Consider the following 17,086-nt stretch of genomic DNA (forward strand, 5'->3'; position numbering starts at 1 on the left):
AGAGTAAGGGAAAAATAAAAACAGGATATAGGCAGAGTATAATATATTTAATTACACTGTTTCCATGCATGTCACCGTGCACCTTTTTTAATAACATCAAAGTCACGTGACTATCAAACAAGGAAACACCTTGCAACTGAGGGACTTTTACAGTCTTATGTTAATATATGTATACACAATGAATATATAGTATGCCCGGGATTGGTTCCTGCCTTGTGCCCTGTGTTGGCTGGGATTGGCTTCAGCAGACCCCCGTGACCCTGTGTTCGGATTCAGTGGGTTGAAAAATGGATGGATGGATGGATACACTATTGAAACTCCTTTATCCTCTCGAATCCAACGTAAGCTCAGCTGGCGTTCATGGGCAAATCGACCTGTTTTCCGATGGTAAATAAATATAGAATGAGTCTAAAGATAAACAGATATTAGCTCTTTTAACTGACGTTCTTAATGATAGTTTCAAATGATCATTTCGTACAGTTTAACGCCAAGACACTTTCTGCGAATGAAAACGCAGAAATGAACTACACCTCCCAGAAGGCCGCGCCCTTCTTGCGGACTTCACTTCCCATCGTGCATCGCACCGGCGTTACGCTGATTCAGTAGTGCCTGCTTGAGGTGTCAGTTCGTCACAGCTGTTCACCGAGTATTGCACCAGCTAGGTGGGGGATTGGAAACAACTGTTTTAAAATGCTTTGGTTTGAGGGTTCCGTACCTTCAGCAATTGCTTCGAGCAAGGAGAAGAATTGTGTTTTTGTCGTCTTTATTAAAGGTACTTTCCTTAGCATGTTTTCCCGTCAACTGGTGATTACTGACTTGACTGGAAATAGAAGAGGCCTAACAGGAAATGCGCTCTGTCGTGGTTGTCGTTTGTTTATATATGTGAGGACTTTTGCTGTCCTAAATGAGTTTTGCGCGTTAAGTTTGACATTGGCAACACACAATTTGTTATGCAGTAGTTTTCTTTGAATGACAAATTAAAGCATCAAATGAAGCTGAATAATAAAATACATTGGGAGCTAAAATACCTGTGATGATTGTTGAAAATACGTCTTAAGGTTACGGTGACATCTTAAGTGAACTGTTGAGTATCGCCTCGGCCTTGTTCTCATTACCCCGTGCAACTTTGTGCGTTGATGTCTGTAAAAATGTGAAGGTTCAGTAGTTTTGACTTAAAATCGCGTTGTTCCCATTTCTTTTAAAGAGTCGTGTTATGAAAGCGTAAATGTAATGTGACCGTTTGACGACATCAAAAACATTACTGTATTAGTTATTAAAGTTACCGTATTAAGGGTTTGATTCAACTCTTAATGTTTAATAGTTGTTATACTGTGTTTATTGGTAGTTTCCCGGGATCCTTTATTATCATCCAGGACTTATGCCCCGTTCTGTCTTAGTCCCTACATTGCGCCTGATGCTGCCAGGGTAGGCTTTAACATCCTGAATTGTATTGAGCGGATTTCAAAACGTCATGCAGGACCATCCATACGTCCATTATCTGACCCTGCATTTTCCTATTTAAGAGTTTCGGAGGGCGTAACCTGGCCTTGTGGAATTGTCCGCAATGTAGTTAAACTTCCTATAGTGTATATGTATATATGTATGTATATTGTGTGTGTGTGTGTATTATATATGTATATATATATTTTGAATAGTTTACTGTCAAATAATGCAAAGACTCTTTGCCATATATGACAGTAAACTGTTCAACCATTCTATGATCTGCGTCTCGCAACTGAAAGAGGGCACCATGGCAGATGTTTGCCGACTTGCAGACCAACCACAAGCGTTACCTGGTAGGTAACCACCCATACAATCAGATTGTGATTCAGAATATGAATGTGTGTATATATATATATATATATTCTTAAACATGTTGAAGGCACAAACATTACATACGCATTCACTACCATCTCAGTTCCTAAAAAGTGCCTGCAAAGTAAGAGTGCACTATAATGTCTAGTGTTAGTGCTCCTTTTGCTCTGCTGTGGCATTTTATCATGTTACAATAAATTTTGCAGGTGATGATGAACAATCGACAGAGATGGTTTCGACCTGGGAGAATGCCAGGGTTGTTGAAGCAGCCAGAGACTTATTTGTTGCAATTAAAGTTGATGCCAAAAGGTAAGTAAATTCTCCATTTAGAAAACTTTTTTTTTCTTCTTACTGTATTGCTGGTTGTGGTCTTTAGACAGCTAGTATTGTTTATTCTAGTTTTTTCCTTAGTTCCAATGTGATAATGGAACAAATTAATTTAAAAGGCATTACTCCAATGCAGTGCATCAAAATAAACAAACAAGTATAAAATACAGCAAATGCAGTACATTCAATCCGAAGAAAGGCTGCAAAAATTGGCAAAATATCAATATTTTGGGCAAGATGTTTTGTTACATTTGCAACATAAAATTTATTCGGAAACTGTGTTTTTTATTATATTTTAACAGAATTATTTTATAGCTAAACTATATAAAAAACTATTTTGTAATCTTTACTCAGCCGTTTTCTCCTAAAGTATGAGGTTTTCAGTGCTGTAAATATGCAGACTTCTTTATTGGGCTTAACAACACACTTCAAGAGGTTCATTTTCTTAATGGACAAATTTATATCATGAAGAAAATGCATATTAATACCATACTTCAGTTAGCACAAGACAGGATTAAAGTCAGTCCATTGCAGTGGGAGCACACAAAAAAAAAACCACATACCGAGGCCAATTTGTCAGCAGTCTGTTTAACCTGCATGTCTTTGGACCATTAGAAGAAGCACATGCAGACATGGGGAGAACATGCAAACTGCACACAGGGAGGACCCATGACACAAACCCAGGTCTCCTTGCTGTAAGGCAGCAGTGCTACCACTGTGCCACCCTTTATACCATACTTGAGCAAGGAAAGTACTTTGTAGAAAAGAAAATTACAAAATTAATACATTTAGAGGGTCAAGAGGGCCTTTTAATTGGTGACCCATAGTAGGGGTTTCACTAGCAGCCTTACGCGCTGCCAAATTAATGGAAAACCAGAGCTCTGGAACCCATTAATCTTGGGGATGCTCACCTACATAGGAGGCCATCATAATTTTTATGGGCTGATTCATTGAACTTGCCTTTCTAAGTACCATGTTATATCCCTTTCCAAATTCATATTGGTCGACTAGGGATCTTGTACCACCTTGAAGATGCATCATCCCTTTTCACTGCCACAACAAATCTAACATAGACTGGAAATATTTTATTTTACAGAGAAAACAAACAAGTAATGCTACACAGACCAGAATAATAGCTATTTACTAGCATTACAGACTTCCTGCTCTGCATGGTCTCCAAGTGGTTGTGTTTCTTACCTATCAGATGAAGTAGTGTTTCCCACTTGCTGAGACAGAGCAAAGCATGCCCCTCCTTCTGTTAGTAAGCCCAAAGGGTAATTCATACTTCTGCGTTGACCCCGCACTGTCGCCTGTGTAGTCTGATTCCTCAAAAATGTGACTTTGAGTTGCATTGACGTAAACCTTTTGCAGATGCCTTTGAGTCTGAGTGGCCAGCTTGGTTAACTACGTATTTCCTGAAATGCATTTCCATTTGTCTTCTGGTTTGAAAGTAACTAAGTGTATAAAAAATTGGAAATACGTGTGGAACAAATGTTTTCCTAGAAAATGTGTAGCAAGAGGAGTTATGATCCTGGAAAGCCAAAACTACCTGCATTTTAATGGATAATTTTCTGTTCTTGTATACTACAAGCACTGCCAACTAGCATTCAGGCACTTGTTTGTGGAGCTAATACAAACTGCTTTTGACAGTGTAGCGTCCTTGCATAGTAAGGCGTAAGCTTGACATATTTAGCTTGACACAGAAGTATTAATCTGCCTTTTGACTTAATGTCGCTAGTGGTTGTGTCGATTTGCATCCTATAGAAAGCTGCAGTTTCATCAACAGTTGCACGAGAGCATGAAACTAAAAATTGCATGATTCCATTTTTGCCTCACAGTCTTCTAACAGAACTTGGCACTAATTCCATATACTAGTGCTCTTCTGCTTTTCCATATTTCTTGTATTGTTACCACTCCTTTGATGTTAACAGCTCTCTTCACACATTACAGTCTGCAGCAGTTCTGATACCATATATTTTTATGCTTTTCCTGATTACTGCTAATACCAAGTTTAAACCAGTATGGCCAGATTTCATCCAAGTATTTTTTTTTTTAATTTATTATTCTGCTGATTTAAACAAAATACGGCCCAGTCAGGCAATTATCTTGAAAGCTTCTTCCATATTGTTTTTTTTTTCCATTTCAGTTAATAAATTCTCTGTTCTAATCTGTGTCTTTGCCAAAGGAAGACCATGACTTAGCTGAAGTACCAATATGAGTAAGCATCTGTGCATTTTATTGAAGAAGAGTCAGAATACAGTTCTAATTGTTTTTAACTACTTTAGGTTAAGCACTCCATCCTCAAACAGCCGTATATGTACCTTGAAGAATCTCTATTTAGGAGCTCAGAGTTTTCCTCAAGCTAACAAGACTATTTCTGTGTATGCTTCTTCATTATTATCAGCAGTAAATAAGCATTTATTAAAACCCACGGCACATTTCTCTCTTTCCACCCTTGCAGTGCAATATATTTGGATTAATTTCTACTGCTGATGCAAATAAAGGAGAATTTTCATATTTCAATCCTTGGGTGTCTACTAATAATTTAAGGAGTATTGTCCTATGCCACACCCAAACTCTTGAACCTTTTTTAAATGTCACTGATGGAAAGCATCAAACAAGATGTTAACAGATCATCATCCAAACATCTTACCTTAGCAAAATTAATATTCTTCCAAAGCACCTGTATCCCTTTTGGAGCACCCCACACATATAAATTATACATGTGTATATTAGTATACATTTTAAAAGTCAGACACACTTGTTACTTTGTCTTGAATTCTAAACAGGACCTTACAGTGATATAAAGCAGAAGGTAACATAGCACTACTTAACTTTCGTACGGGGCTGTGTATATGTATACAGTGACACGTTAGGAGACAGAAGGCAATGCAATCATAACTGCATGGTTAACCTGGAAAATAAAAGTCTGTTGTTGTCCTGCAGTCAATACTAGTTACTATCAAGTTATTAGGTTAGTGGTCCACTCATCTCTCAAAATATGGTACCGCTGTATTAGACATGCCTAAGGGAGAGCTGTTCCCTTTTGCTGCCCAATGTATTATAATTCTATATTTCAATCATCTTTGTGCTATATAATAATACATCTATGGATGTTGCTGGGTATCTAGACCTTTAGAGATTTCAATTGTATAACTGTAAGGATTGTCTATGTGTCGCACAAAAACCTTAGGCACCCTGGTCTTTGAAGCTTGATCTTCATTTCAGTTGACAGCTTGTGCTGTGAGTCATGCACATGGCCCATGATTTTCATGATTTTGGGATAGTGGGAATACAATTGGGCTTCAAGTACCTCTCACAGTTGACATAGATGCAGCGTGCGTGTCCATGCATAGCCTATAATGTCAAGTGCATCACACTGCTGGTATAACACACATTTGGGTTTCCTTTTCATGGCTTCCAGAGATGTGGCATGGCCCCACGACTCTGCATGCTACCTCACGCATACTGATACGATAAGTACAGTAAACCCTCGTTTATCACGGTTAATCCGTTCCAGACTCTACCGCGATAAATGAATTTCCGCAAAGTAGGATTCTTTATAAATCTAATATTTTCGTAGTTGGAGCATAGAGAACCTGTTTACGACCTTCAAAATATGTTTTTTAACATTATTAGAGCCCTCTAGACATGAAATAACACCCTTTAGTCAAAAGTTTAAACTGTGCTCCATGACAAGACAGAGATGACAGTTCTTTCTCACAATTAAAAGAATGCAAACATATCTTCCTCTTTAAAGGAGTGCGTGTCAGGAGTAGAGAATGTCAGAGAGAAAAGTAAACGATCAAAAATCAATAGGGCTGTTGGGCTTTTAAGTGGAAGCACCGCGATAAAGCGGCCGCAAGGAAGGGATCAATGTGAAGGTAGTCTTTCAGCATTTTTTAGTGGAGTGTCCGTATCTTCTAAGCAAACAGTCTCTGTGCAAACAGTCCCTCTGCTCACACCCCCTCCATCAAGAGCAGAGAATGTCAGAGTGAGTGAGAGAGACAGAGAAAAGCAAACAATCAAAAATCAATACATGCTGTTAGAGCTTTTAAGTGTGCAAAGCACCGAGAGGGAAGCATATATATCATTGAGGAGTTTTATTTAATATGTAATACATGCTCTGATTGGGTGGCTTCTCAGCCAACCGCCAATAGCGTCCCTAGTATGAAATCAACTGGGCAAACAAACTGAGGAAGCATGTACCATAAATTAAAAGACCCATTGTCCGCAGAAATCTGTGAACCTGTGAAAAATCCGTGATATATATTTAGTTATGCTTACATTTAAAATCCTTGATGGAGTGAAGCCGCAAAAGTAGAAACGCAATATAGCGAGGGATCACTGTACAGCCAATCAAAAATGCCGCAGTTCTGACACAAAAGTGATCCCTTAATTGTATGTTGGGCACCTTAGCAGCTGTGACTTTACCTTTCAACAGTACATACACACACCTCTACACAGCAGTGATAGGCAAGGCCAACAGCGAGCACTGTCCTACATGGCTGACACATCAAATACAGATGAGCGATGACGCTGCAGGTTGGACAGTGGACACAAAGCCAATTATGCAAACATGAGACCCTCAAAATAATCTTGGCATAATTACCAGGACTGCTTGTTGTCATGAGAAGTGCATGCACCATCTGACATGTATTCAGATCACATTTTGGACTGGATAACAAATGCAAGCCCACTGATCCTTGTCTGTGTTCACGAGACCATGATCAAACAGAATATATCCTAATGAAACCCACACCATAGTTTATGTAGATCCTGTGGTTTGGTTTTTTTTAGATGTGCTAGAAACGAACCAACAGAAGATCTGCTTTTCAGTAAGTAAAAGTAATTGCAAACATTTTTCAGGCTTTTGATTTAGTATTTCATTGCATTCTTTCTTGGTTTGTCTTTCTGTTTTTCAGTGTTTTTTTTTTTGTTTTGTTTTATTTCAACAGATGTTTTCTTTTCATTTTGGACTTTTCACTGCCTCTTACTACATTTTCCAGTCCTTTTTATTTGATAACTGGAGAAACACCTACACAGAACCGCCAGCTCCTTATTGTTTGTATCCAATAACAACAATAATCCCATATGACATACTGTATATTCATATAATAAGTTTATGATTATACTGGTGGACATCACCCCACTTGAAAACTGGAGATCTGTGTGTTCCACTAGTGATGTAGATATGATTTGAGCTGCTGCATCTTAAATAATCTTACAACAACATATTTTTTGGAACATAATGTTTATAATACTGTATTGATTGTATTTTGACCACACTGTGGCTTAAATTCTGATACTAATTTTTCATAATAAAAAAAGCTTTTTACATTTAAAGTCCACAGTCAAATCACAGCTGCATTCATTTAAAGTTTGAACCTTTACATAATTGTTGATTAGATCATTCAAAGATCAGCAACATCTATTTTCTACATAAAAATCATATGCTTAGTATAAGAATAGAAAATTTAAAGACCTAGGGCTTCAATTCAGGTGTGGGATTACAAGTATCCCTTCTATTTTTTTTTATCTGCATGGTTTTAGTACAGCAGGAAAATCTCTTTTAAGGCAACAAACAACATTTATTGTTGCCACTTTTGTGTCATTATACAATTAGATGAGAAATAAAAGTACACTGTTTGTGTTACCATTAATAGCTCAATCATTTGACCAATCAACTATGAGTAGTAAAATTATTTGCTTTTTAATCCAGTAGTATGTGCAGCTGTGAAAAAAGAAATGGAGACATTATTCATCATAGTGATTATGAACATGCCTGCAGTTGTCCATCCAACCATCCATTTTCTAGCTGGCATACCCAGTTCAGACCATATCCAGTCTTGGACAAAGTGTCCACCTTGCACATACCTACACGTCCATGTACACATCATTCCAAGCTAAACTTTCATTCAAAATATAATGTGTTGACGGTAAAAGGTAACCTCAGAGAAACAGACCTAATGTAAAACCTAATGAACAATGTATATTAGATTATCAGTAAAACTAAAATGTGACTAAAGCACACATGATATATTTTGGAGTGGACCCAGGATTATAGGGTAGCTTGAGAACAACAGCATAAAAGTTTTTAAAGGAGTTTTGAAATTATAACTTAATTTGACAAGTCTTAAAGTTGGGACAAATCTAAACAAAAAAAATGTGAAAAATTAAAACATTTGGTATGTGTGACATGAATTAATGACTTGTCCATTAAATATTACGATTCATAAGTGGTGTTATTCACCGAATATCTCCTCCATATACTGATATAAACATAAATCTTACCTCAGCAAATGTCACAAACTTGATAAAATGGCCTTCTGACAAATCTGATTTGAAGAGTGTATTACCATAGCGTTTGTATAAAAGAAAACATTCCAAAAACATGCCTCTCTGTCACCATACTGAAGATACTGCTCACTCTATTGTACCTAACCCTTGCTTAGGCTGTTCTAAGATATAGTTTTAAAATGTCAGAAGAATTGGCTTATATTCTCTTTCAAAATACTATGCCTCTCCCCTAATTATACCTTTAGTAGCTTAACTTCATTAAAGCAGAGAATATTTTTTATATTCAAAACTACACATTGGTACAACTCAGACAGGGAGTTCCACAGGTTTTAAAGTAGTCAGATACAAAAAAAGTAGCCAACCAAGGTGAAGAGTTTGAAGGAAGTTGCACTCCTTCTTTTCTTGATAATTCTTTGAAACCTCCTGTATTTTTTAGTGCATAAATAACTTGAATTTTACATTTTGTTTTGTTCTTTTGTCTAATTACACATCACCAACGATGGTGGGTAATATGTAATTTATCAATAGACATTGTTTTAGTACAGAACATTTATGCTTAAGTTGTTGTTCTGTACATTTGTAATACAAATAAGGGCAGCTAATATGAGTATTATGAAAGTAAAAAAGTGTTGAGTTTGAGCAGTGCATATTTTAGATAGATACTTTATTAAATAGATGGAAAGTATTTTAAAGAATACTCCACTCAAAATTGATATTTTTATGTTACTTGCATGCAGTTTGCAGTAGTGGCCAAGGGAAAAAATTGATTCTTGTATTTTTATGAAGAAAATACCTAACAAAAATTAGAATAGAATAAGATATGATAGTGGCCAGAGCTGGACAACAGCAACCTGTGAAAAACAACCATGGAAAAAAAAAAATCTTACAGAACTCATGTCAAATACTCTACATGTCCATTAGCAATTTGTATGCTCAGAATGTGCAAAATGCATGCATGTTTTTGCTAAAATATAATTTATACTTATGGAAAACTGGCGTAGTGGTGGCTCTGAGGCTAAGGATCTGTGTTGGTATCCCAAAGGTTGCCAGTTCGAATCCCCGTCACTGCCAAAAGAGATCCTACTCTGCTGGGCCCTTGAGCAAAGCCCTTAACCTTCAGTTGCTCCAGGGGCGCTGGCTGACCCTGCGCTCTGACCCCAAGGGGTATGCGAAAACTAACAAATTTGTAATACAAGAAATTGTATAAGGCAAAATAAAGAACAAAAAAAAAAAAAAAAACTGGAAAGGTACATTCACATAATATAGTGCTTCTGAATTGAAGACAGGATTCTTGACCTGTGAATGAGGAGGTAGAGGCGCATTCCAGGACTGTAGAATATCAATGTTGAGAGAATACACTGATGCTGTAACTTAATATATTAGTTTTTGTCAAGATGTTTGTGTTCCAACAAAAACAATTATGAAGTTTAGCAATGATAGTCCTTGGTTCATCTCGGAACTCGGACAACTGCGCCAGGACAAGAGTGTGCTTTCAGATCTGGCAATTGTGAGGAGTACAGGGAAGCCAATTTTATCTTGGAGAAAGGAATCAAAGGTGTGGAAAGAAAGTACTCCAATAAGCTGCAGGAACAATTGTCTGTAAATGACAGCACATCCTTCTGAGAGGCCTTAAACAGGTTACTAATTACTAGAAAAAAACATTTCCGTTGATCTCACTCTGCTTATCAGTTAAATCAGTTCACGGGTGCTTTGAAAGACAATGCGACATAAATCTACCCAGTGATCTCACTGTTACTAATCTACACTCCTCTTCTTCTCACCTTCCCCTGCCTGTCATCACTGCAAAAGACATCTGCAGATTATTCAAAAAGAAAAATATTTAAAAAAAGCTGCAGTGCCAAACCTTATTTCCAAATTATTCCACACCCAGGACCTCCACCATCACTCTTGCTTTACGGCAAGTTTAGGTTTTATACATCGCGATTTGAACGTGGAAACGTTCTTATACACCGTTTATACGTGAGGCCCCAGTAGTTTTAACCTCTGAAAGCCTTATTCTGAATTATCTTAAGAATGCTACAAAAGACTTCCTGGACCTATTTTAGATTGCATACAGAGCCAGTGGTCTTCTCATTGATGCAGTGAATTTAGGTCTGAGCTTTATTTACCAACACCTTATTAAGCCAGCGGAATTTGTGAGGTTCTTGTTTGTGGACTTCAGCTCTGCTTTCAGGACAGTCATTCCAGAGCTCCTAGATAATAAAAAAAAAAAACAAACTCAACCAGTTCAACCTGCCATTGGATCACAGACTTTTTTACAGCACAGGTCTGACCCATTAATCCTTAGGACCGGTGCACCACAGGAATGTGTCCTTTCCCCACTACTCTTCTCACCTTGTACAAATGACTGTACCTCTGGTGATTCATCTGGATCACTTTCTTATAAAAGACTCGACTGTTGGGATGACAGAATCATTAAAATTTTTTTTTAAGAAATTCTGTCAGAGAATGTTCAGCAGTATTGGTCCAATTCTACACAGCCATCATCGAGTCCATATGAGTTCAGAATAAAAAGAGGTCTGCAAAGATCATTGCTGATCCGACTCACACAGGGCATCGTTTATTCCAAAGACTTCCCACTTGGAGACGTCTTTGTGCAGTGAAAGCTAAAACAACCGATCACCTAAACAGTATTATTTAACGTGCTGTTACTCTTACTAATCAGGTCTGAGCATCTACTCATCTACTCTGTATCTATATATACCTGCACACTAGACTGCCTGGACATTTTAATCTCTATTTTTTTGTATTGTCCTTCTGTGTTGTCATTGTCTGTTGCACCAATACTATCACGACAAAAGATGATCCGCTGTGGCAGATTCATTGTACACATTAGTGTACCTGGCCAATAAAGTGAATTTTGATACTGAAGACTTCCAGCAGCCTGTAGGGATTAATTTAACTCTAGGATATCTGATAATCTATTTAAGATTGTATTATATGCAAAACTAACCAACTTTAGCATTTTATTTTCTCTCCCTAAATCATTACATTGACCCCACATAGAAGTGGGCAACGATGAAGAAGAAATCATTTAATTGTAAAGTTAAACAGTGTGGATCCTCACTGATATTTCTTTATCCTAAATTGACTGCCTTCCTATAATGTAGGCAGAATGAATGCAGGAACTTGCAATTATAAAGAGTGATTAAAAGATGTTAATTATGGTAAGATCTCTTCTAACAAAATAACACAAGACATAACATTCAGTTGTTTAAAAAAAAAAAAATAGAAAAAGATAAATGAAAGATTGTTTTGTGCATATGTGAATTAAGATTTTTTTTTCTTTTTATTAATTTTATTGCAATCCATACAAATCAATCAAGTTTTTACAAAAAGAAAAATTGAGTTAAGAACAAATCGACCCCACCCCTGAGAGAGAGAGCAAGCCAAATGGCATGAAATTTAAGACCTGTAAACATACCTAAATTAATAAATTCTCTGTGCGTTGAGATTATTTAAAAATATTACTGATTAGATCCTGACATGTTTTGAAAAAAGTCTGTACGGATCCTCTGAGTATTTGATTTTTTCCAATTTCAAATAGTATAACGCATCTGTTTCCCACTGACTTAAACTGGAAGAACCCAAACTCTCCTCTTTTATCAGAATAAGTCTGCGTGCCAAAAGTGTAGTGAATGCAATCACAATTTGTCCTTCTCCACTTTAAACCCATCTGTAAGAACACCAAACACAGCTGTTAATGGGTTAGGAGGGATTGTGAGTCCAAGGCTGTCTGAAAGGTAATTAAAACTTTTCGTCCAGAATGATGTTAATTTGGTGCAGGCCCAGAACATGTGACCCAGTGAGGCTGGAACTAGTTTGCAGCGTTCGCAGGTTGGATCATGCCCTGGAAACATTTTGGAGAGTTTTAGATGAGACAAATGTGCTCGATATATATAATTTTGAGTTGTATAATTGTATGCTTTGCGCATATGGAGCTCAAGTGAATTCTCTGCATTGCTACTTTCCACTATTTTTCTGATATACAGGGTGGGCCATTTATATGGATACACCTTAATAAAATGGGAATGATTGGTGATATTAACTTCCTGTTTGTGGCACATTAGTATATGTGAGGGGGGAAACTTTTCAAGATGGGTGGTGGCCATTTTGAAGTCGGCCATTTTGGATCCAACTTTTGTTTTTTCAATAGGAAGAGGGTCATTTGACACATCAAACTTATTGGGAATTTCACAAGAAAAACAATGGTGTGCTTAGTTTTGACGTAACTTTATTCTTTCATGAGTTATTTACAAGTTTCTGACCACTTATAAAATGTGTTCAATGTGCTGCCCATTGTCAATGCAACCCTCTTCTCCCACTCTTCACACACTGATAGCAACACCGCAGGAGAAATGCTAGCACAGGCTTCCAGTATCCGTAGTTTCAGGTGCTGCACATCTCGTATCTTCACAGCATAGACAATTGCCTTCAGATGACCCCAAAGATAAAAGTCTAAGGGGGTCAGATCGGAGACCTTGGGGGCCATTCAACTGGCCCACGACGACCAATCCACTTTCCAGGAAACTGTTCATCTAGGAATGCTCAGACCTGACACCCATAATGTGGTGGTGCACCATCTTGCTGGAAAAACTCAGGGAACGTGCCAGTTTCAGTGCATAAAGAGGGAAACACATCATCATGTAGCAATTTCGCATATCCAGTGGCCTTGAGGTTTCCATTGATGAAAAATGGCCCCACTATCTTTGTACCCCATATACCACACCATACCATCAATTTTTTGTTACAACAGTCTTGGAGGGATCTATCCAATGTGGGTTAGTGTCAGACCAATAGCGGTGGTTTTGTTTGTTAACTTCACCATTCACATAAGTTTGCCTCATCACTGAACAAAATCTTCTGCGTAAACTGAGGGTCCTGTTCCAATTTTTGTTTTGCCCATTCTGCAAATTCAGTGCGCCGATCTGGGGCATCCTCGTTGAGATGCTGCAGTAGCTGGAGTTTGTAAGGGTGCTATTTGTGAGTAGCTAATATCCGCCGAAGGGATGTTCAACTAATACCACTCTCCAGTGACATGCGGCGAGTGCTACGCTGTGGGCTCTTGCTGAATGAAGCTAGGACAGCCACTGACGTTTCTTCATTAGTGACAGTTTTCATGCGTCCACATTTTGGCAAATCCAACACTGAACCAGTTTCACGAAACTTAGCAAGCAGTTTGCTAACTGTAGCATGGGAGATGGGTGTGTCTCATAGGGTGTCTTGCATTGAAATCTGCTGCAATGACCCGGTTACTGCGTTCTCCAGACATCAACACAATTTCTATCCGTTCCTCACGTGTTAACCTCTGCGACATGTCAATGGCTGTAAACAAAGAGAAACTTGTAAATAACTCATGAAAGAATAAAGTTACGTTAAAACCAAGCACACCATTGTTTCTCAAGTTCCTCCACACTAAAAGTGTCTATTTGTGATATTTGTAATGTATCCAGAAATGCATTAGATTGTGTATTGTCTTCTATAAACTCAGTAGTATATAAGGATTTATAGTAGTTTCTGAAAGTGTGCATTATAATATTGTGGTCGACGATTTTAACTCTGTTCGTATTGGTGATTACTGAGATTGCGTTGCGCACTTCTTGCTTGTGAATTTGTTGAGCTAAAAGCTTATTAGCTTTCTCTCACTGTTCATAGTAATGATGTCTGGATTTATAAATTAGTTGTTCAGTTTCTTTAGTTGTCAAGAGGTTTAGTTCTGAATGTAGAGCCTGCCTTTTCCTATGTAGAGTCTCGCTTGGTAGTCTGGCATGTTCTTCATCTATTCTAGTAATTTCGCTTTTTATCTCTGCTATTTTCTTGGCTTCATTTTTATTTCTGTGGGAAAGATATGAGATAATCTGTCCTCTTAAGAAGGCCTTAAGAGTTTCCCAGAGTATTCCTGCAGAGATCTCGGAGGATGTATTTGTCTCTAGAAAGAATTTGATTTGTTTGGATATAAATTCCGTACAATTCTCGTCAGCTAATAGAAGCGGGTTGAGACGCCATCTGGGGTGTGTGTATGGGGCTTAGTAATTTTAGCTCCAAGATCATAGGTGCATGGTCAGAAATAACAATAGCATTGTATTCGCAAGATTTAATCATAGGCAAGAAGTTATTATCTATAAAGAAGTAATCAATCCTTGAGTAGCAATGATGTACTGGTGAGTAGAAAGAATATGTTCTTGAATTTGGGTTTAAAACCTCCAGGGGTCTGATAAGTTGTGATCAGTTATAAACTTTGTAATTATCTTTGCGGTGTTAGATGGCGTTCCCCTGTGGAGGAAGTCCTATCTAAAAGTGGATTTAGAACACAATTAAAGTCCCCCAGCCATTATAACTTTATGAGTGTTCAGATTGGGAATGGATGCAAATAAATTTTGTATAAATTCCTTATCATCAACATTAGGTGCATAAACATTTATCAAGATCATTTTACAGTTAGATAAGTCTCCCATGACCATTACATATCTCCCTTCAGGATCCAATACTACATCTGATGCTACAAATGGTACTGTTCTATGTATGAGAATTCCCACACCTCTAGTTTTCTTTGTAAAACTAGAATGGAACATTTGGCCAGTCCAGTCTTTTTGCAGCCAGAACTGATCCTTGCTTAGTAAGTGGGTCTCCTGTAAAAATACTATATTAGCGTTTAGACCTGTTACTTTCTTTCTCTTTAATTTGTGATTCAAGCCTTTAACATTCCAGTTCACGAAATTAACTGTCCCATCATTAAGACATTGATTCTGAGTTTTTGATGTCATTTTATAGTCTTAACTGCAAGTGAGACAGCTTGGGCTTTAATTTCCTATTTCCCCTAGAGTTGTTGCCATGCAGCTTATTACGTTGGTAGTTATAATTATAAAGATAAAGAGGATAGATTAGGTATAGATCAAGCCTGCTCTCTTTCTCTCCCCTCTTAACCCCCAACCTCCCTTTTTGCCTCCCCAAGTGAGGCTAGAACCCACTTCACACAGTCCCAGTCCTCTGACATACCCAGAGACAGAGCACGTCCAAAGCAAAACAAGCCCCCACGCAGCGGCGTTTTAGGATATCTATTACCAATATAGTCTTAAAAAAAAAAAATTGTGCATTTAATAAATATATAGTCTTCAGCAATCTTAGTGCATTAAGATAATACACCCAGACAATAAACCCGGGGGATAGTGTTAGAAATTTGTCCATAATAAGTCTTAATGCAATAATAGCAATAACAATAAACCAAGGGTTTGATGTTGAACAGTCTCGTTTAGGGTAGAGATAAAATAATTAGTTAAAAAAAGAAAAAAAAAAGAAAAAGTAATTAAGCACAATAAAACATAAACGGATAGCGCCCTAGTAATACTAAGTAATAATGAGCATATATGATGAGATAAACCCGTATTTTAAACAAAAAGATCAGACAGTAAATTATTAGTCCTTGCTATATCATTAACGGCATAATCATAACTGATCCCGGGATCAGCTTTCTTAATTCTTTTTCAGCTTCTTCCTTGCTAGCGAAGAAAAATTGAATTGAATGAATTAAGTATTTAATATGCCTTATCTTTGTATTGTAAAAAGCTCTTTATGTCAACTGATAACTCTCTGAACACTCTATTAGATGTTTAGAACTGATTACAGAGAGAATTGCAGTTAAACTGTTTTGTAAAAAAATAATTTACTTTTGTACTTTTAACTACAAGTATATTATTCCAGGTATTTTTTTCTGGCATTTAGTAATGTTTTGTTTTTCCTCTTATTTTTTGTTTAGTGAATCGTGTACACAGTTTTCCCAAATTTGTATCCTTTTGACCAATATTTCAACATTGAAAGTGTGTTTGCTCTTTTTTTTCTCTTATTTGAATGTTGTTCGAACTCTTTGGGGAAATTGCAATACCAATGTGTGTTTTATCTGATCTTTGAGCATTATCTGTTTAATTTTCACAAATTGCTTCACTCCTGTATTTTGTGTGTTTGTCACCCACACCTTTTCATTTCTCAGTTTACCCTCTTTTGAAACTTTTGCATTTTTCTCTGTGTGCTTTTTATGATTTTATTTTGGTCCCAAACTTTATCAAAGCATTGGTTTTGTGGGGATAAAAATAATTTACTTTTAATGCTGGGCTTGTGTAACATAGTCAAATACCCATTTTCTTTTAGATACTCTTCAGTTATGCATGTTTTCACTGTAATTTCCAGCTAATCCAGGCTGTGTAGTTCCTTAAGTCACAAGTAAAAGATCCTGTTGTATGTATACCTTCCAGCTTCTTTATAGGAGGTAATGGCATTCCCCTTGAGGTTATTGCAGGTAGTGTCCCTGTGGAAGAGCTTATAAAGCGTATTGAAAAAGTAAAACAGGTAAGTAAAAAATGTTTTCTTTTGAATAAACTTTGATTGGAGTTAAGGGCAGTGAATATGTGAGAGGTATAAGGAAATACAAAGAAACAAATGTTACTTGAGTGAAACACCTCTCCTTTTACACTCCTACAGTACAACTAAAAGAGTACTACAACTAAAATCCCCAGACACTCCAAAATGCTTTTGCTTTTTGTAATTTTTCATATAAATATCCATAATTATGTAGCCTGGCCCAAATTCTTCATTTCTGTATATTTTGGATTATGGTTTTATATTTAATATA

At 37.1% G+C, this 17,086-nt stretch overlaps 1 protein-coding gene across 1 annotated transcript in view; it reads left to right on the top strand.

The window, feature by feature from the left end:
- The first annotated feature begins 598 nt into the window (after positions 1-598).
- The window catches only part of ubxn4 (UBX domain protein 4), a 44,977-nt gene continuing 28,489 nt past the window's right edge, over positions 599-17,086 (top strand). Inside the window, exons 1-4 of the mRNA XM_039757330.1 lie at positions 599-772; positions 2,022-2,124; positions 16,217-16,245; positions 16,685-16,803. Of these exons, the coding sequence (XP_039613264.1) occupies positions 691-772; positions 2,022-2,124; positions 16,217-16,245; positions 16,685-16,803 (333 nt within the window). The 5' untranslated portion in view covers positions 599-690. The remainder of the gene's footprint in view (positions 773-2,021; positions 2,125-16,216; positions 16,246-16,684; positions 16,804-17,086) is intronic.

Source organism: Polypterus senegalus, chromosome 6 (assembly GCF_016835505.1).
Source record: "Polypterus senegalus isolate Bchr_013 chromosome 6, ASM1683550v1, whole genome shotgun sequence".
NCBI classification, from domain to species: domain Eukaryota; kingdom Metazoa; phylum Chordata; class Cladistia; order Polypteriformes; family Polypteridae; genus Polypterus; species Polypterus senegalus.